This window comes from Lepidochelys kempii, chromosome 5, assembly GCF_965140285.1.
Source record: "Lepidochelys kempii isolate rLepKem1 chromosome 5, rLepKem1.hap1, whole genome shotgun sequence".
Classification (NCBI taxonomy): domain Eukaryota; kingdom Metazoa; phylum Chordata; order Testudines; family Cheloniidae; genus Lepidochelys; species Lepidochelys kempii.
The window spans coordinates 105,917,080-105,937,606 of NC_136384.1; the positions used below are offsets into that span (position 1 = coordinate 105,917,080).

Sequence of the window (20,527 nt, forward strand, 5' to 3'; positions counted from 1 at the left end):
GAATAGATATGTGGACACAGTTGGCAACGGGCTTTGTTGCAAGGATAGTTCCTGGGTTAGTGGTTCTGTTGTGTTGGTGTGTGGCTGCTGGTGAGTATTTGCTTCAGGTTGGGGGGCTGTCTGTAAGCAAGGACTGGCCTGTCTCCCAAGATATGTGAGAGTGACGGGTCATCCTTCAGGATAGGTTTTAGATCCTTGATGATGCGCTGGAGAGGTTTTAGTGATGGCTAGTGGCGTTCTGTTATTTTCTTTGTTGGGCCTGTCCTGTAGTAGGTGACTTCTGGGTACCCTTCTGGCTCTGTCAATCTGTTTCCTCACTTCCCCAGGTGGGTATTGTAGTTGTAAGAATGCTCGATAGAGATCTTGTAGGTGTTTGCCTCTGTCTGAGGGGTTGGAGCAAATGCGGTTGTATCGTAGAGCTTGACTGTAGACGATGGATCGTGTGGTGTGGTCTGCATGAAAGCTGGAGGCATGTAGGTAGGAATAGCGGTCAGCAGGTTTCCGGTATAGGGTGGTGTTTATGTGACCATCGCTTATTAGCACCATAGTGTCCAGGAAGTGGATCTCTTGTGTGGACTGGTCCAGGCTGAGGTTGATGGTAGGATGGAAATTGTTGAAATCCAGGTGGAATTCCTCAAGGGCTTCTTTTCCATGGGTGCAGATGATGAAGATGTCATCAATGTAGCGCAAGTAGAGTAGGGGCATTAGGGGATGAGAGCTGAGGAAGCTTTGTTCTAAGTCAGCCATAAAAATGTTGGCATACTGTGGGGCCATGCGGGTACCTATAGCAGTGCCGCTGATTTGAAGGTATACATTGTCCCCAAATGTGAAATAGTTATGGGTGAGGACAAAGTCACAAGGTTCAGCCACCAGGTTTGCCGTGACACTATCAGGGATAGTGTTCTTGACGCCTTATAGTCCATCTTTGTGTGGAATGTTGGTGTAGAGGGCTTCTACATCCATAGTGGCCAGGATGGTGTTTTCAGGAAGATCACCGATGGATTGTAGTTTCCTCAGGAAGTCAGTGGTGTCTCGAAGATAGCTGGGAGTGTTGGCAGCATAGGGCCTGAGGAGAGAGTCTACATAGCCAGACAATCCTGCTGTCAGGGTACCAATGCCTGAGATGATGGGGTGTCCAGGATTTCCAGGTTTATGGACCTTGGGTAGCAGATAGAATACCCCAGGTCGGGGTTCCAAGGGTGTGTCTGTGCGGATTTGTTCTCGTGCTTTTTCAGGGAGTTTCTTGAGCAAATGCTGTAGTTTCTTTTGGTAACCCTCAATGGGATCAGAGGGTAATGGCTTGTAGAAAGTAGTGTTGGAGAGCTGCCTAGCAGCCTCTTGTTCATATTCCGACCTATTCATGATGACTACAGCACCTCCTTTGTCAGCCCTTTTGATTATGATGTCAGAGTTGTTTCTGAGGCTGTGGATGGCATTGCGTTCTGCATGGCTGAGGTTATGGGGCAAGTGATGCTGCTTTTCCACAATTTCAGCCCGTGCACGTCGGCAGAAGCACTCTGTGTAGAAGTCCAGTCTGTTGTTTCGACCTTCAGGAGGAGTCCACCCAGAATCCTTCTTTTTGTAGTCTTGGTGGGAAGCTCTCTGTGGGTTAGTATGTTGTTCAGAGGTGTGTTGGAAATATTCCTTGAGTCGGAGGCGTCGAAAATAGGATTCTAGGTCACCACAGAACTGCATCATCTGATTAGTGGTCAGTCAGTACTATGTCTCTGTCAATGGCCAGCAACAGATGCTTCATAGAAAGATGCAAGACAGCCATATTGGATGACTGTGGAATAATCTACCGAAATGGAAGGTTTTTTCTAACTTCTGTCAGTGGTTGGCCTATGCACTGGAAAAAAAAGGGTAAATTCTCCTCTCCAAGTAAAATACATCTTTCTAAATTATATGAAATGAATTTAGAGTTAATATTATAAAAAAAGTTAAGTGGGAGGTAATGTTAGCAAATTTTTAACGTGGTACTGTAAGCTAATTACCATTATGTGTATTTCCGTGGATGAGTGATATCCTACTGGAAGCCTTACAACTGGATATCTCAGTGGTAGATCTAGCTATCAGTACCAGGAAGTTTACGTCAGGTACTTTAGTAAATATGTCCACCCTAGGAATCTTATCAGGATGACTGAACTATGTAATTCAAATTTACTTTGAAAGTCATGATAAAATAGCTGTTTGATAAGTCTTGGCTTACACAACCCCTTGAATTCTCCATTGTTCCATGACTGAGTCACTGCCTTTAGAACAATCAGCATACCATTTTCATTTCCCATGATTTTCCTGTCCTGAACTTCATATGCATTCCAAGGCCCTCACTTTGTAGAGCAGTGTGAAAGAATTGTTTCATTCTTGTTCCATTTCTGACTGAAAAGAAAACTTTTTTGAAAACTGATAATACAAGTACTTTACTTGAGGCATTTTAATGTCAATTTTAACAACTACAATATAAAATTACTGTCACAATACTATATAGCAATTTTCATAAAATCAAGTGAAAAATTTCCTAGGGTTGAACTGTAAAAAGCATCTACGTTTTTTTTAAAGTATAAAAGCAAAATTTAAAGCTGTTCCCCCCACCCCCGAAAATAGAAAGAGCACTCCATATTAAAACTAATTTCCAGCACCACACTTTTGTCTCCAATGTTCAGAGAAATAGCACTGTAAACAAAGAGCTGCATTTGACATACTGTGGATGATATCAAGACTAAAAGTTGATGACAGATGATCTTGAAAAAGATATGAACTATTTAAAAATGGTAAGATTTTATTTTTGGATTTTACAGTACTTGTTATTGCTTGTTATCAGCAATAACTGCTATAATCTCCTTGCAGTCAAGGTTCAGTATCACAATGTTCTAGTTACCCAAAAAAACAATGAAAAGGATTTCTATTTAGAGCTTGTCTACACTTGAGAGTTTACCAAAATAGCTATTCCAGAATAGTTCTTTCAGTATTAGACCTGAGTGTCCACCGAAATAACTACTCCAGAACATTTATTATTCCAGAAAATTTCTTCTGGTAAATTTCTAAGTGAAGAGAAACTGTTAGAGTCAAATTGCTCTATGAGTATTGTATCAATGTGCCTCATCTTGAAACAGAACTTCAATGCTTTTGAGTCAGGAGTGTGAATGTTTAATCAAAAAAAAAAGTAAGTGTTATTTCATAAAGAAAATCCCACAGACAAACTCAGTGAGAAATGTAGATAGAACAGTATTCTCCTTGTAATTGGATTGCCAGCATCCTTACTTTAAGGCCTTGTCTAGACTAGGATTTGGCCTGGTCTTCAACTCCACCAGTTTAACACATGTTAAGAGCACTGTTTTGTCTGCATTAGGCTGTTAACATGTGTTAGCTAGCAATATGTTAGCTAACACTTCTAAATGCTAGTCTACTCAAGATGTAAAATAGCTCTCGAGTTGTTGCATGATGCCAACTGATGGCATATCCATTAGGAACCAACTTTGGGAACAAAGGTGTGAGAACTTGCATACTGTGCAGAATAAGGGCACCAAAATTGGGGGAAGGAGTAAATTTACTACAAAATGAGCATTTGCTGTTAATGTTTCTGCTTGTCTGTTCTTTTTACTATCTCCTGTTGTTGCTTCCACTGTGCTTCCAGGATGGAATGAGGAGTGTGCCTTGCAAGCTACACTGAGCTATCTCAAAACAGAGGGGATGAGCAAAGTCATAAGAACATAAGAACGGCCATATTGGGTCGGACCAAAGGTCCATCTAGCCCAGTATCCTGTCTTCCAACAGTGGCCAGTGTCAGGTGCCCCAGAGGGAATGAACAGGTAATCATCAAGTGATCCATCCCCTGTCACTCATTCCCAGCTTCTGGCAAACAGAGGCTAGGGATATCATCCCTGCCCATCCTGGCTAATAGCCATTGATGGATCTATCCTCCATGAACTTATCTAGTTCTTTTTTTAACTCTGTTATAGTCTTCACCTTCACAGCATCCTCCGGCAAAGAGTTCCACAGGTTGACTGTATGTTGTGTGAAAAAATACTTTCTTTTGTTTGTTTTAAACCTGCTGCCTAGTAATTTCATTTGGTGATCCCTACTTCTTGTGTTATGAAAAGGAGTAACTAACACTTCCTTATTTACTTTCTCCACACCAGTTATGACTTCATAGACCTCAATCATATCCCCCCTTGGTTGTCTCAGAAGAGAGAACAAAACCCCGGTTGCCAAGGATGAATGAAAGGACTTAAGACAAACTTGTCACAGTTCAAAGTAACTGCACCTGTATTCCCCCTACATAGTCCACCAAGGGCACCCTCTTAAAGGTTTTTGGCTCCCAGCCCTCGCCTCTTTTTGGGCAGAGACCTCACTCAATCCTGACAGGGATTTTTCCAGGTTGCACAATTCTCTGCCTATACTGTGATATTCCAGCAAGCCAGTCTGCCTAACCAAGGCCAGTGTCTGCACTTTGCTTTCTCTTTGAAGGCTAAGAACAGTGTAACTGCTAGCAGTTACAAGTTATCACACAGCTCTTTATAAGCAAGCACATTTCTTCTTAAGGTGAAAGCATTACAGAGGAAAGATATTAAAAACAATAATTGTTTCTATATCCATCAGTCTTATGGGACCATAGTAGGTCAAGTCCTTCTAACCTTTTCACAAGGATTGCTCCTTCCTTCCCCCCACCGGACAGAAGGTCCTGTGTATTTGTTGGATCCAAAAGAGGGCCCTGAATCAATTTAAACTCAGGCTATTTACTCAAAAGTCCTTTCTTTGTTAGTCTCCAAAGGATCCAATTTGAAATAGTATATATAAGCCACTCCATGTGCTGGTACTTCTCTGGAGGTGCTACAACCTGAATGAATTTGCATAATCAACTCCCACTGTTCCTAGTTCCTGGAGGAGCTGTGCTTACTCTCCCCCATGTAATTACACTCAATTCCTGGCCCACAATCATATATAAACTGCATTCAATATAACTGATCCCAAAGATACTAAAATTAATTATGTAAAGTCTCCCGGTAATATGCAGGAAATTGCCATATCTATCACAAAACTGACTAATTTAGCAGGAGAGCTGCCAGGTTTTTTTTCTTCATCTTCTTCTGGGTGGGCGTGGTGGGGAAGGGGAAGGAATTTGTAGTAATTTGATAAAAATCACTAGGAAATAATGTGGGGACAACATTGGTAGAGGATATTTAATGCTGCCATACAAATACAGTACAGTACAACACTGACAGCCCCCTTAAATTTTTAAAACTAGACTTCCGAGAGACCAGTTACAGATATTTTAAACTTTCCTCTAGCTCAGTGCTTACCCTGACACCTCATCATTACAGATGTCGGAAAGAGATAATAGAATACCATATTTCTTTGTTAAAAAAGGAGTATTTGAAATATATTCCATTGTTTAAAAAAAACATACAGTGTTTTTGAAACACATGTGTTTTTGGTAGTTACTGCTCTGCTGGGGGCTCAGTTAATTCAGAAAGTGACAGAAAAGCAACAGCAGTACTATACGGTCATAGAAATAGCTGAATTTTTTTTTCTCCTTACAAATAATTTGATGTTACTAATGTCTTAGTGGAAAAATACAAGGTTCTCTTTTAATCTAACCTCCACCTGCACAATGAAAACTAGAACAAAGTGGCCATTGAGAAACATGATGAACCTGCACAGTCCCCTTTCTGAACGAGGAGAGCTAGATTTACTATTTTGTTTTCCTAGCAATTGAACAAACTGCTACAATACATCTTTTCCTAGGGAGAGAATTGTCAAACTCTAAACCTAAAGGGACACTGTCAACTCAAAAATCACACTTGTCTGAGGTTTTTCTTAGCTATCGTTGTTATAAGTAACACCTGAGATTACTATAAATGAAAGAGATTAGAGGAAAACATAGCTTTCTTTTTCCGCCCAGTTTATTTACTTTATTCATACGGGGCAGCCAGTTTCACTTCTGAGTTGATGGCCAGTGTCATACCATAATCTCATACAATAGCACATTTGGTATTGTGCATGTCTCTGGGGGTATTCTTGTGCATTTTCTTCCCCAGACTTTCCAACAGTGTGTTTGATTGTCACATTGAAAAAGTGAGTTGCTACTGCTAGGGGTTTGCAGCAGCCTTGGAGAAGGGCTAGTGGTGTTCTCTCCCTCATCTGAATTGCTGTGGGAGGGGAATAGTAGCAGCTCGGAACCCCTTCATAGAGCCAGAGAAGGGAAGGAGGACATTGTTCTCCCAGGGCTTGTCTACACTACAAAATTAAGTCACCTTTATATAATTTAACCTTGAGTCCCTGAATTAATGAAGTCGATTGTGCATGGCCACGCCATGCTCATTATCTCGGTGGAGTGCGTCCTCACCTGCAGTGCCTGCACTGATGCACAAATCAGTGCACAATGGGTAGCTATCCCAAAGTGCAAATTGCCCCAGCGTGTTTTGGGAAGTTTGTGCAATGCCTCATGGGACTAAAACATTGCCACGGGGAGAATGGGAACATTGTGTCAGCATCCCATGATGCACTGTGCTTCCTCCCTCACATCAACAGCAAACAACCCAGTGGTTTTCACGCCTTAAAACTACTGCGCGTACGCCATAACCCTAGAAGAATGGAGCCTGCTCAGCTGTGCACTCTTGCTGTGAGCATCTCAAACACCTCACGCCTTCTCCTGCAATATTTCCAGAGCCTAAGTAGGATCCGCCACACAGAACATAGCTATGTCCTGCAAACAGCCCTGCTGCAAGCCATTGAAAAAAACAATTCACAGTTGCTGATGGCACTCACAAAGCAGCTGCACTCTGTTGAGCACCATTTCTGGTCCCATGAAACAAACACTGTCTGGTGGGACTGCATCATTTTGCAGGTATGGGATGATGAGCAGTGGCTGCAGAACTTTCGAATGTGGAAGACCACCTTCCAGTAACTTTGTACAGAGCTTTCCCCTGGTCTTCAGTTCAGCAACACAAAAATGAGAGCTGCTCTGACAGTGGAGAAGCAAGTGGTGATCGCCATTTGGAAGCTTGCAACGCCAGACAGTTATCGGTCAATGGGGAACCAATTTGGAGCAGGTAAATCAACCATGGGAGCTGCTGTGCTCCAAGTGTGCAGGGCCATTAATCGATTTCTGCTACCAAGGGTTGTGAGTCCAGGAAATGTACAGGACAGTTTTTCTGTGATGGCATTCCCATGGGGCGATAGGATATGGGATGGGATATGTGGTGGGGCGATAGATGGCATATCCCCATCTTGGCACCAGACTACCTTGCCAAAGAGTACATAAACTGAAAGGGATACTTTCCAATGGTGTTGCAAGTGCTGGTGGATCACAAGTGGCATTTCACAGACATCAGTGTAGGATGGTTGGGAATGGTTCATAACACGCACATCTTTAGGAACTTGGGTCTGTTCAAAAATCTGCAATCCAGAACTTTCTTTCCAGACCACAAAATGAACATTGATGATGTTGAGATGCCTATAGTTATCCTGGGGGACCCAGCCTACCTCTTGCTCCCATGGCTCATGAAACTATACGTTGGCTGTCTGGACAGCAGTAAGGAACGGTTCCACTATAGGCTCAGCAAGTGCAGAATGGTGGTTGAATGTGCCTTCGGTCATTTGAAAGGGCCCTGGAGAAGTCTACTAACAAGGGTGGACCTCAGTGAGGAGAACAGCTCCGTGTTTATAGCTGCCTGTTGTGTGCTCCATAATATCTGTGGAAAAAGGGGGGAAATTTTCCACACGGGTGGGCAGTTGAGGCAGATCGCATGGCACCCATTTTTGAGCAGCCAGACACCAGGGCAATAAGAAAAGCACAGCAAGGGGCCTGTGTATCCGCGAGGCTTTGAAAAGCCATTTCAATAATGAGTCACAGTAAAGTGAGCTGCTTGTCTGCATTATGCTTTCCCAAACATTCACCTGGCTTGTATCACTGTCACTGTAAAGCCAACCCCCGACCCAAGCCCACTGCTTCTACTCAATAAAGAACATTTATTTCTCAATTCCATTTACTTTATTTGACAAACGTAAGTACAGAGGGAGAACAGAAAGAAAATGTAATCTTGGGGGAAAGGGGTTATAAAGTTGGAATGGGAGAAACATTTTCAGCTGTGTAACGTAACACCACGTTCCAGACCATCAAAGGTCTGTGAATGGACGCCTTCTGTTCCTTGTACCCGCCCCCTCCCCCGAGTTAAGCAAAAGGGATAATGGACTTTTCGCCCACACCACATGGAACGCTTGGGGGAGGGTGATTCTGCACCAGGCGATGCTGGCTGGCTGTCCACCAGGGTATGCTGAGGGACTCTACCCTCCTGCTTCTGTTGCTACAGTTCAACCAGATGCCTCAACATATCTGCTTGTTCCCTCATAATCGGAAGCATCTCATCCTGTGCCGCACACTCTCATTCACTGGAAGCTTTCCTGCTCTCCATGTCCACGTCTAACTCCTCAGACTGTGAAATCCTCCACGCTCTCAGCTCTGTGTCAGTTGTCCCGAAGGCATTCATTACCTCGGTGAACATGTCCTCCCATGTTCTATTTCTCCTCCTTCTAATCACCGAAAGTCTGCTTTCAGCTTTTGATGACATGCCGAAGGACACGCTTCCAGCTGTCAGTTAGGGGAAGAAATAAAGGAGCCATTGTATATGAATAAAATGTTTCCATAGCAAGGCCATTTTCATTTAAAAAAAAAAAACCTTATTACACTAGGTGCAAGCCATAACAATCAGAATCCATAACTGTTCACTGTGCCTCCTTGGTGCTCCAGCCATGGTGAGTAGACCTCTATGGTGAGTAGACCGCACTTTCAATGAAGTTTATGGCAGGCTCATGTCAGGAGCACAGGTAGCTAGTCGAACAATGGCCCTTCCCCATAGCACCAGGGGAAGCTATTTACGAACGGGGTGAAGGGGAACATTTTCACTCCCAAATTGCAGAATCTCTCATGTGGGGCCCCAGTCCCTTATCAGCCATTTAAACTACTTGCTGACCCATGCCGAGCACAATAAAGGCACATTAGCAGCTGCATGGTTCGGCGTTCCAGAACGTGGGTGGATGTGGTGGGTCTACATGCCCTTTTTTTCTGTGTAAGAGCACTTTTAATGAGAACTTCATCTGTTTCCCCTAGCTGACCCTGTGTGATACCAGTCTCCTGAGGTTAACAGAGGCGGAAAAGAAGGAGATGCTTCAAGCGTCTAGGTATAGACCTGGTCTTTATGCTGCTATGCTGTGTACTGCAATGATGCCAGCAGAATTAATTCAGGAGTTGCGTGGGAAAGTGTCCTACCATAGTGGAAGAAATAGACTACCCTGCCCAGAAACCTTCTGCAAAGGTTTGCACAGTACCTCCATGAAAGTTTCCTAGAAATATCCATGGAGGATTCTTGGGCTATCCCAGTCCACATAAACAGTCTCTTCCGGGGGCCACTCTCTGCATGGCTGGAGCAGCCTATTGTAAGCAGAGAACTACAGCAGCTCACTTTTTCTTCACAGTAAACATGCAATACCACTGAATGTGTGTGCCCGCTGAAGTTTAACTGGACTTTCATTTTCACTGTATACTCACCAGAGGTGCCTTCCCTGGCATCACAGTCGGCCACCGTGTTGTCCTGTGACTCACAGGGCTCCAGAGTTAAAAATACTTCCTGGCTCTTGGGGAGAATGGATCCACCACTCGCCTGTCTCCCATTATCCTCCTCCTCCTCTTTCTCATCCAACATATAATCCTCCTTGTTGTCCCTAGACTCACACACCTGTGAGGTGTCCATGTTCCTTGTGGGGGTGCCAGTAGGTTCACCCCCAAGAATAGCACGCAGCTTGTTGTCGAACTGACATGTGTGGGGTTCAGCACCAGAACAACTGTTCGCTTCCCTTGCCTTCTGGTACACTTGGCGAAGTTCTTTTATTTTCAAACAGCACTGCTGTGTGTCCCTCATGTAGCCCTTCTCCTGCAGTCCACGAGTGATTTTTGCATAGATGTCAGCACTTCTTCTGCCGGATCGGAGCTTTGCCTACACAGACTCTTCTCCCCACACAGCGATGAGATCCCCCATCTCCGGTGCAGACCAGGCTGGAGCACATTTGGGACCCGTAGTCTCCATGATCAGCTGTGCTCAAACTGGCAGGCTCCCAATGCTGATCAAACAGGAAATGGGAATTCAAAAGTTCCCAGGGTTTTAGCAGGGGAGGGCATGTTTCCTGTGTACCTGGCTGCAGTGCAGCAGAGTTGAGAATGATCTCCCGAGCGGTCACAGATAAGCATTGTGGGACGCCACCTGGAGGCCATTAAGTCGAAATACACAATGCTGCATCTGCACTACCTCGCCGGGGGGCTATGAAAATCGAACTAAGTGCTATGCCTCTTGCAGAGGGGAATTACGGAAGTCGACATCAGAGGTGACTTAGGTCGACGTAAAGGACCCAGTAGTGTAGACACATACATTAATAGGTCGACTTAAAGCAGCTTCCTTCGACTTAATTCTGTAGCATAGACCAGGCCCCACATGCTGAACCGCCATACAAAGCTGGGAAGGGTACCTTTCCCTCACCCCATTGTATCATGCACAGTGCTGGAAGAGAGACATAGGGAGTAGCAAGATCAGTCCAGTTTTCTCCCCTTCTCACCCCCTTGGCCTTGCAACAGAACCTAGTGAAAGATGAATAGGAAAGAGGTGGGGTGCAACAAAGCCAAAGTAGAATTGCCCACTGGACCCTTCCCTGGGGCAGGGGACAAATAAAACTGAAAGTTCTTCCCCCTTAAACACCTTCAAAGGACTAAGGGGAAGGAACAGGGCTGGAGACCCTCCAACACCCCCTTGCCAGACCAGGGCAGAAGCCTCTTTCACTCTTAGAACCCTCATTGGGAATAGGGAGAACACCAGAGCTAGCAGGAGGGAAAGAAGAGGGATCCCCATTCCTGTCCATTCCATTGATTTCTCCACAAGGCCTTGCAACACTGAAACCAATAGGAGAAGGAATTATGGGACTCTCTTTGCACTCTTCAGGCCCCCGTGTTGGATAATGGTAAAGAAGAGCAAAGAGGGCAAGTGCACCCACCTACCCCCACACAGGACTCCTTCACAGGACAAGTGAGTGACCAGCTGTAGTGTGGGTCCTTCCCCAATTGTCTGTGATTCTGAGAAACCCTCACATGGGGCAGCAACAGAGGTAGGCCCTTCCAAAGGCTAGGGAAAGAAGAGTAATAGCAGCTGCAGGCAGCAATGCAGGCAGTCTCACCCCCATTACCTTAGCCCAAAGAAGAGGATTAGCAGCACATCAGGTAGTAATCTCTCCAACTCCTCCACTAAGCCAGGAGGAGGAGCACTGGGGCTAAAGGCAGAACGGTCAGACACTGCTTCCTAGAGACATGTGGGCATAGAACAGGGCTCAGTGATTCTGACTCTGTTCAGTGTTGCTCCCGACCTGGTCCACAAATGCCCCTGGGGCTTCTTGTTAGTTGCACACAGGATCAGAAGAGAAATAAACCCAACTAAACAAGGAGGAGAAATGCCCCTCCCCCCAAAAAGACCTGAAGGTGAACTGATAGGGTAGTACAGTTCCCATAAAATGCTTTTATTTCATTTTGATGCAACTGCACAAATGTAAGCTATATGCAGTGTAGAAACTTAAAGATATCATCAAATCCTTCCCCAAACAACTCCAAGACAAGCTCTGTAAACTCATCCCCCATGAACCCACCTCAGGGATCTTCTACATGCTTCCCAAGATACACAAACCCATCATATTTGGCCACAGCACTCTTACTGAAGTAATATCAGGACTCATAGAAACCATCCTCAAACCACTTGCCACCCAAAGGGCCAGCTTACTCCAGGACACAACTGACTTCCTCTGCAAACTCCACAGCATTAACAACCTCCCTCAGAACACAAGGGATGTCACTTCCCCATACACCAACATACCTCACCATGACAGCATAGCTGCTTGCCTCAAATATTTACAAGACAATGGACAACACGCAGATATCTACCCCAAACACATCGCCAAACTCATCCATTTCATCCTCAGCCATGACAATTTTACATTCAACAACAAACACTTTGTCTAAACCATGAGAACAGCCATCGGTACTAGGATGGCTCCCCAATATGCCAACCTCTTCGTGGGGCACCTTGAAGAATAAATTCTGGACAAATTCACCACAAAACCAATGATAAACCTCAGATACATAGATGATGTTTTCATCTTCTGGACTTAAGCTGCCTCAGAGATTTCTGCTACAACTTAACAACCACCACCCATCTGTTAAACTCTCTCTAGAACACTTCCACACTAGCATTAACTTCCTAGACACCACAATCAGATTCAGCAACAGAACCCTACAGACAACCATATACAAGAAATCCACAGATCACCACACCTTCCTTGATAGATACAATAACCACCTAAAAGACTCCAAAAAATCTGTTATCTACAGCTAGGAACTCAGATACCACAGAATATGCTCCATGGAGAAAGTCTGGAATAGACACCTTACCAAACTTAAAACTACTTTTATCAAACAAAAACACTCCATGAAAGAAGTAGATTGTATCATGGTATGGGGCACCCAAATACTCCATGAGAACCTGCTTCCACAGAAATAAAACCCTTTCTAACTGCACCCCCCTAGTTGTCACCTGCCACCCCATGCTGGAACCCATACAGGATATCTTCAAACAACTACAATCCATACTCAATGAGGACACCATCATGAAAGAAATCTTTCTTGAATCCCCACTTCTGGCCTTCAAACAACACTCCAACCTCCCCACAGACCAGGATACACCAACTCAAAGCGGCACCAGACCCTGCCAGAACCACAGCTGCAAAACCAGCAGAGGTACCCCCACTCCTACGATGATCAATACCTCCCGACAACACACCTTTCAAGACCCAGGGGTCCTACACGTACCTATCATGACATGTGACGTACCCCATCCAGGGCACTAAATGCCCCAATAACAACTATGTGGGTGAAACAAGACAATCACTAAGCTTTAGAATGAATTCACACAGCAAAGTGATAAAAGACAAAAACTCCATCACCTGTGGATGAGGACTTTTCACAAAGTGACCACTCTCTATCTCACCTACCAGTCCTCATCCACAAAGGAAACCTGCTCAACACTTTCAAAAGATGAGCCAGGGAGCTTAAATTCATAACTCTGCTAGATGCTAAAAATCATGGACTGAACAGACAAATTCAATATGTGGCATATTACAACAATCTGTAACAAACAAACAAACAAACCTCAAAAACAACGAGGAGTCCGGTGGCACCTTAAAGACTAACAGATTTATTTGAGCGTAAGCTTTCGTGGGTAAAAAATTTGGACATAAGCTTTTGTGGGTAAAAAACTCGTGGGTTTTTACCCATGAAAGCTTATGCCCAAATAAATCTGTTACTCTTTAAGGTGCCACCGGACTCCTCGTTGTCTTTGTGGATACAGATTAACATGGCTACCCCTCTGAAACAAACCTCTTTTTGTCCTATGACTGCAGAGGTGTTAACAGGCCACTATATCACTCTCCTTTTAGCCCAGCAGAAGAGTCTCTCCTTCTGCCCCACCACCCCCCATGAACATGATACAGTTCTGCGGTGAACTGGAATCCTACTTTTGCCGTCTCCGACTCAAGGAATATTTCCACCACACCACTGAACAGCACACTAACCCACAGAAACCTTCCTACCAACACTTCAAGATGAAGAATTCTGCATGGACTCCTCCGGATGGTCGAAACAACAGACTGGACTTCTACATAGTCATGCTTCTGCCCATGTGCACGAGCTGAAATTGTGGAAAAGCAGCATCACTTGCCCCATAACCTCAGCCATGCAGAACCCAAAGCCATCCACAGCCTCAGAAACAACTCTGACTTTATAATAAAAAAGGCTGACAAACGAGGTGCTGTAGTCATCATGAATAGGTTGGAGTATGAACGAGAGGCTGCTAGGCAACTCTCTGACACCATAGTCTACAGGCCATTACCCTCTTATCCCACTGAGAAGTACCAAAAGAAACTGCACCATCTGCTCAAGAAACTCCCTGAAGAAGCACTGGAACAAATCTACACAGACACACTCCTAGAGCCCTGACCAGGGGTATTCTATCTGCTACCCAAGATCCATAAACCTGGAAATCCTGGACACCCCATCTTCTAAGGCATTGGCACCCTGACAGCAGGTTTGTCTGGCTATGTAGACTCTCTCCTCAAGCCCTACGCTACCAGCACTCCCTGCTATCTTTGAGACACCACTGACTTCCTGAGGAAACTACACTCCATCGGTGATCTTCCTGATAACACCATCAGGTTATGGCCACTATGGATGTAGAAGCCCTCTACACCAACATTCCACACAAAGATGGACTACAAGCTATCAGGAACAATATCCCCGATAATGTCATGGCAAACCTGGTGGCTGAGCTTTGTGACTTTGTCCTCACCCACCATTTCAGATTTGGGAACGATTTATACCTTCAAGTCAGTGGCACTGCTATGGGTACCCGCATGGCCACACAGTTTGCCAACATTTTTATGGCATGTCTTAGAACAACGCTTCCTCAGCTCTCAGCCCCTAGCGCCCCTACTCTACTTGTGCTACACTGGTGACATCATCATCTGGACCCATGGAAAAGAATTCCTTGAGGAATTCCACCTGGATTTCAACAATTTCCACCCCACCATCAACCTCAGCTTGGACCAGTCCACACAAGAGATTCACTTCCTGGACATTACAGTACAAATAAACGATGGTCACATAAACACCACCCTATACCAGAAACCTACTGACCGCTATACCTACATTCCTCCAGCTTTTATCCAGACCACATCACATGATCCATTGTCTACAACCAAGCCCTCTGATACAACCACATTTGCTCCAATCCCTCAGACACAGACAAACACCTACAGGCTCTCTATCAGGCGTTCTTAAAACTACAATACCCACCTGGGGAAGTGAGGAAACAGATTGACAGAGCCAGAAGGGTACCCAGAAGTCACCTACTACAGGACAGGCCCAACAAAGAAAGTAACAGAAAGCCACGAGCCATCACCTTCAGCCCCCAACTAAAATCTCTCCAGCGCATCATCCAGGATCTACAACCTATCCGGAAGGATGATCCCTCACTCTCACAGACCTTGGGAGACAGGCCAGTCCTTGCTTACAGACAGCCCCCCAACCTGAAGCAAATACTCACCATCAACTACACAACAGAAACACTAACCCAGGAACCAATCCCTGCAACAAACCCTGTTGCCAACTTTGTCCTCATATCTATTCAAGGAACACCTTCATAGGACCCAACCACATCAGCCACACCATCAAGGGCTCGTTCACCTGCACATCTACCAATGTGATATATGCCATCATGTGCCACAATGCCCCTCTGCCATGTACACTAGCCAACCCAGACAGTCTCTACACAAAAAAAAAAAATGGACACAAATCAGACATCAAGAATTGCAACATTTAAATACCAGTAGGAGAGCACGTCAATCTCCCTGGACACTCAATAACAGACTTAAAAGTCGCAATTCTTCAAAAAAAAATTCAGAAAAAGACTTTAGCGAAAAACTGCAGAACTGGAATTAATTTGCAAACTTGACACCATCAAATTAGACTTGAATAAAGACAGAGTGGCTGGGTCACTACAAAAAATAATTTTGTATGATAATTCTGTTGATACTCACACCTTCTTGTCAACTGTTGGGAATGGGCCACATCCACTTTGATTGAATTGGCCTCGTTAGCACTACAAAAAGGAATTTTCCCTCTGTTGATACTCACACCTTCTTGTCAACTGTTGGGAATGGGCCACATCCACCCTAACTGAACTGGCCTCGTTAGCACTGACCCCCCCGACCCCCTTCTTCCCCGCTTGGTAAGGCAACTCCCATCTTTTCATGTGTTGCGATATTTATACTGCTTACTGTATTTTCCACTCCATGCATCTGATGAAGTGGGTTATATCCCATGAAAGCTTATGCCCAATAAATTTGTTAGTCTAAGGTGCAACAAAGACTCCTCGTTGTTTCTAACTTGAATGGTTTATTAGAATATGCGCTAACTACTTATGATAAACAATCTGTTTCACCTTGAATTTAGATGTGATGCTCAGAGTACCTTTCCCAGACCTGAAGAAGAGCTCTGTAGAGCTCGAAATCTTGTCTCTCTCACCAACAGAAGTTAGTCCAATGAAAGATATTACCTCACCCACCTAAACTGACAGTGTATTTAGTAATGTTAACTACAGGACTAAGTGGAGCCAAATTCCTTCATTCAGAATAAGAATGTATATTTTATTGTTCGTAATTTAGAAAGAATTTAAATAAAATGTGCGTGAATAGTACTTGCATTGGTTTGTATGTATATAATCACACACACACTTTTAAAGTCTGTGCACATTAACTGCTTGAAACTCAAAAATCTCAGTCTTAACTGTATAGGGAGAGGGACTAAGTGGAAGGGGAACAACATTTATAGAGTCACATATACAGGGATTTTTTCCTCAGATTAGACAGTCAAAGCTCACTAAAAACAAGACACACACCTCTAAGAGCATCTAGCTAACATTCATTAATTCAGTAACATTTACCAAGGGGCCATTCAGATCAAATTAAAACTGAATTAAACCTTCAGCCAAAACTTGAACCCACATATTCAGATGACCAAAATATTACATTAACTTTTTGAATTCTCCTCCTTTATCCCCCTTGTGTCTGCATGGTCTTGCTCCAGCAGACCTGAGAAGAGGAAGCAATTAAGTAGCAAAGAGTTGGTCTCACTGTGGGGACAATCCCATGAAGTACCAAGCACGCTCAGTTTTCATTGAAGTCACTGGGAAATGTGGGCACTCACCACTTGGCAGGATCAGACCTTATACCTATAGCCAGAATGAAATCAGGCAGCAGAGGGTAACCTCAGATCAAAGTCTCTTCTCATAAAAGCTTGAATATATGAACTGATCATTTTTAGGATCACCCACTACTGCTAAAAATCTATCCACTTTCTACATTCATTAGTCATAGCATATTTCCCTTTCAGTGTATCACAACTCCACTTTGGAGTAAAAGTAAATATTTTATTTAAAAGCAAAAGTAGTAAAAGAAAATTAAGCTAAAGAAACATGCAAGGTTTTAGAATGTTGTTAGTTAACTAAACTAAATATTTTAAATTGGTCAGGTTAGAAACTGCATTTCCCCCATAAAAAACATAAGCTATACTGCCCAATTCAGTTTTACCCCTATTGATCATAAAGGGAAATGTTTTAAACACATGTACCAAAAATATTATTTTGTTTAATACAATTATCCAACCACTCATTACTCTTGAATGTCATCTCAGACCCTCCAAGATACAATCATGGCTAGCATACATATGGTTGGGTTTAGTTTCAGGAATTTCAGTTTCCCTTAGAGAAGCAAATTCTCAATGATGTAATGATTCCATTTCTAGTTTGATACTGATATTTTAGCTACATGTCCGATAGCCTTCTGATATTAAAAATATATTTTTCCTGTTTTTAAATCTTTTAAATATAGATCTAAACATACAATTTTTTTCTCTTTCTTCTACTGGCAAACAACAATAATGAGCAATAAATAGTTTAGTGCATAATAATAGTAGATGATATGTTAAGGCTATCGACCCCTCCAAGATGTGGTTAACTTAATTTATCTCTCTTTGGCTGGCTGCCCTGGTTCCCTGAAATTCTGTCTGGTAATGCCCGTTAACTACAAGGACACCTTCCAGAAAGGGTAGCGGATCAACTGTCAGTTTCTCTGTCATAGAACTCAGCTGGCCTATGGCTGATCTGTGGATTATTTTTTAAGGAATTGTGGAAACATGATGGATTTTTTTTTTTACGTTGAAAGCAATCAGGACACATTTGCTATCCAATACCATCACAGTAAAATATTAATGAGCAACGACACAACAATATGGTATAAGTCAGTGTGCAAAAATCAAAGAAACTAAACACGTGATAAGCATCTTCTTTAAAGGGCCTCTGCAGATTTCCACTCTTGGGATGTGCCTGACCTCTGCAGAAACCATCTGCAATAATTCTGGTTACAGGTGAATAATCTTTATTTTTGCATCACTTTTCTACCCATCATGACCATTCCTTAGTGTCTAGCCTAGATTAATCAACAATAACTGCTACAAAAGTTCATCCTAATCCTAAAGCACAACCTTACAACCCTTAATCTGCATGCTGATGCAGCATGCTAATAACAGATACTTATTAACAAAGCAACCTCCTCCCACAACAATGCCTAAGAGCCTGCTGCCACATTTTGTTTTAAGTATTAAAGAACTATGAGAGGAACACAATAATTTTGAAAAACTAATCTCAAAGCACTATTAAGATCCTTATTAAAGTGCTTTTATAGTACAGCCTGTCTGAAAGTAAATCCTACATTAGTCCTCAACGGAGTATATTCCCTTCTGTCATAAGCTTTATAAAAGAGAAGAACAGTGCAGCGGTCCTGTTGCCAATTGTTGTTATCTGATTGGTAAAGAACAAGCAATATAAACACACACAAAAATCACTTCGGCTCCACCAGAAGTACAGTACTCTGGCATTTTACACAGAAAAGCAATACCAGATTCCAAAATCTGTTGTTCACTAAGCATAGATTTTGTCTTTTAAAATAGGTGGTGCTTTAAAACAGCAGAAATGTCTAGTGCTTGAGCTACTTCCCAGTTAATTATTTGCTGGCTAAAGTCTTAAAATGTCCTTGGCTTCACCTTAGACAGAACTATCCCAGCTGGTCATTAACAGTCTGGAAACAACCCAAATACTGTAATCTCAACTGTCAGTACCCTACAAACATGTATGTTTTGTGCATGCTTGTTTTTTCATGTATTTCAATTTCATGGGGCTATATTTAGAAAACAGAGCCTTAATAATTTTTTTCCATTTCCATGTTTTAAGAGCTGCTGTCTCAATGTAATTCAGTGCACTTGGAGTCCACAACGAGTTTAGTAACAGCCTTAACAAGAACTGAATGTATTCTCACTAAAATAGTGTCCGATTCTGATCTCACACCACTTTTACTCTCTTGTAACTCTGTCTATCTCAACAGAGTTGCCCCTTTGTGTTTTCATAGTTGTAAGGGAGATCAGAATCCACTTTAAAATCGGGGGTGGGGGGAGAGGGGAGTTCATGAATGCTGATGTTTTAATAGTCCTAAGAAAATCCAAGAGAAAAGGGCTGCTGTACCAAGTGAACTGAACAGCTTGTAGTAAACCAGCCTGTCAACAGGTCCAGGCAAGTGGCTTTTCTTGTTGGTATAACATTTCTGCAAAAAGCCACAGGACAGCTGGGAAAAACAACACATGTAAACAAGGTAGGCCCAATTATTTTCCAATTAAAAAGAAGATATTATCTTCTCATTAATTGGTAAGCTAATTGACCAAAACCTTGCAGTATCATAAAATGAGTCCAATACACAGAACCTAGGTACCTATACTACCCACTCAGACCAAAGTTGTCAGTTCTGCTTGATTTGTTCGAATACTGTACTCCACGACAGCTGTCGGAAATAATACATTAGAACAGCTGCTGTGACAGCTACAAAGCGCCTGGAATTTTAATTGGACTCAACAGTCTATTGTTTATTTTACTAAACTTTAAAAGAAATATCCAAGGAAGTAAACAAGTTCATAATGGAACTAACTGATCTTTGCCATTTGGTAAACAAGGTTAGGCTTCATTGTGCCTATATAATTTCACTAGTATTATCTCTACCAATTAACAGGCAAAAAGAAAGGAAAAGAAAAAGAGAACAGTAGAAACTGTTAGATGACTAAGAAAAGAGGCATTAAGAGGAAAAATGGTAAGGGAGTCACAAAAACAAACCTGTTCAAATACTGGCTGTGAGCCAGAGAATCTCACAGAGTTTTAAGATTTATTGAAAAGGAGACTTATTCAGAGGCCCTCAGCAACTATTAGCTGAAAACAAAACTGTTCATTATGGCTAAAACCTCAAGACCATTGAAAAGTAAAGCTTACTTTCAGCATCAGCAGAAAGCAGAAAGCACAGGAGCACCACCACTGGCCTGGCTACGTGCATCATCCGACAGCTTGGCACCAGCATGCTTTGGCAGCCTCAGTCTCACTGGCTCAGAAGCCACTATGAGTCTGTCCGGTCTGAAATTTCTGATGAAGTATTTTCAGAGCCTGTGGAGTAGTGGAGAGAAAAAGAGAGAGAGAGAGCAAAATATGGTTAGGGGGTTGCTTTTGTTTTTCCCAATATTTACTGTTGGAGGCAAAACAGTTTAAAAGAATCTTCAGGAGACTGTAGTACATGGAAGGTAGCGAGATGCTGCAGATGTTTCTAGTACTGAACCCAGAATGCTGCAGCCACAGAGCATCCTGTCCCCAGTACATTTTTTCTTCTCCCATGTTCAGATCAACCGATCCCATGTGTTGGATCTTGTTTTGCCGGCTCAGCACTGCATTTTGAGTAATACACCATGAGAATGAGTTGTCATTTCTAATGAAGTATTTGTTTAATACATCACCAGAATGAG

General features: G+C 43.1%; 1 protein-coding gene across 42 annotated transcripts in view; it reads right to left on the reverse strand.

Annotated features, from left to right (window-relative positions):
* Window positions 1-20,527, reverse strand: part of PTPRD (protein tyrosine phosphatase receptor type D) — a 624,822-nt gene that overhangs the window by 376,719 nt on the left and 227,576 nt on the right. For all 42 annotated transcript variants that reach the window (XR_013635846.1, XM_073345345.2, XM_078852933.1 and 39 more), the window contains exon 2: window positions 20,007-20,174. Coding sequence is in view for 41 of the 42 variants with exons in the window: in XM_073345345.2 (XP_073201446.1) it covers window positions 20,007-20,091 (85 nt within the window). In the remaining variant the exon portion in view is untranslated. The remainder of the gene's footprint in view (window positions 1-20,006; window positions 20,175-20,527) is intronic.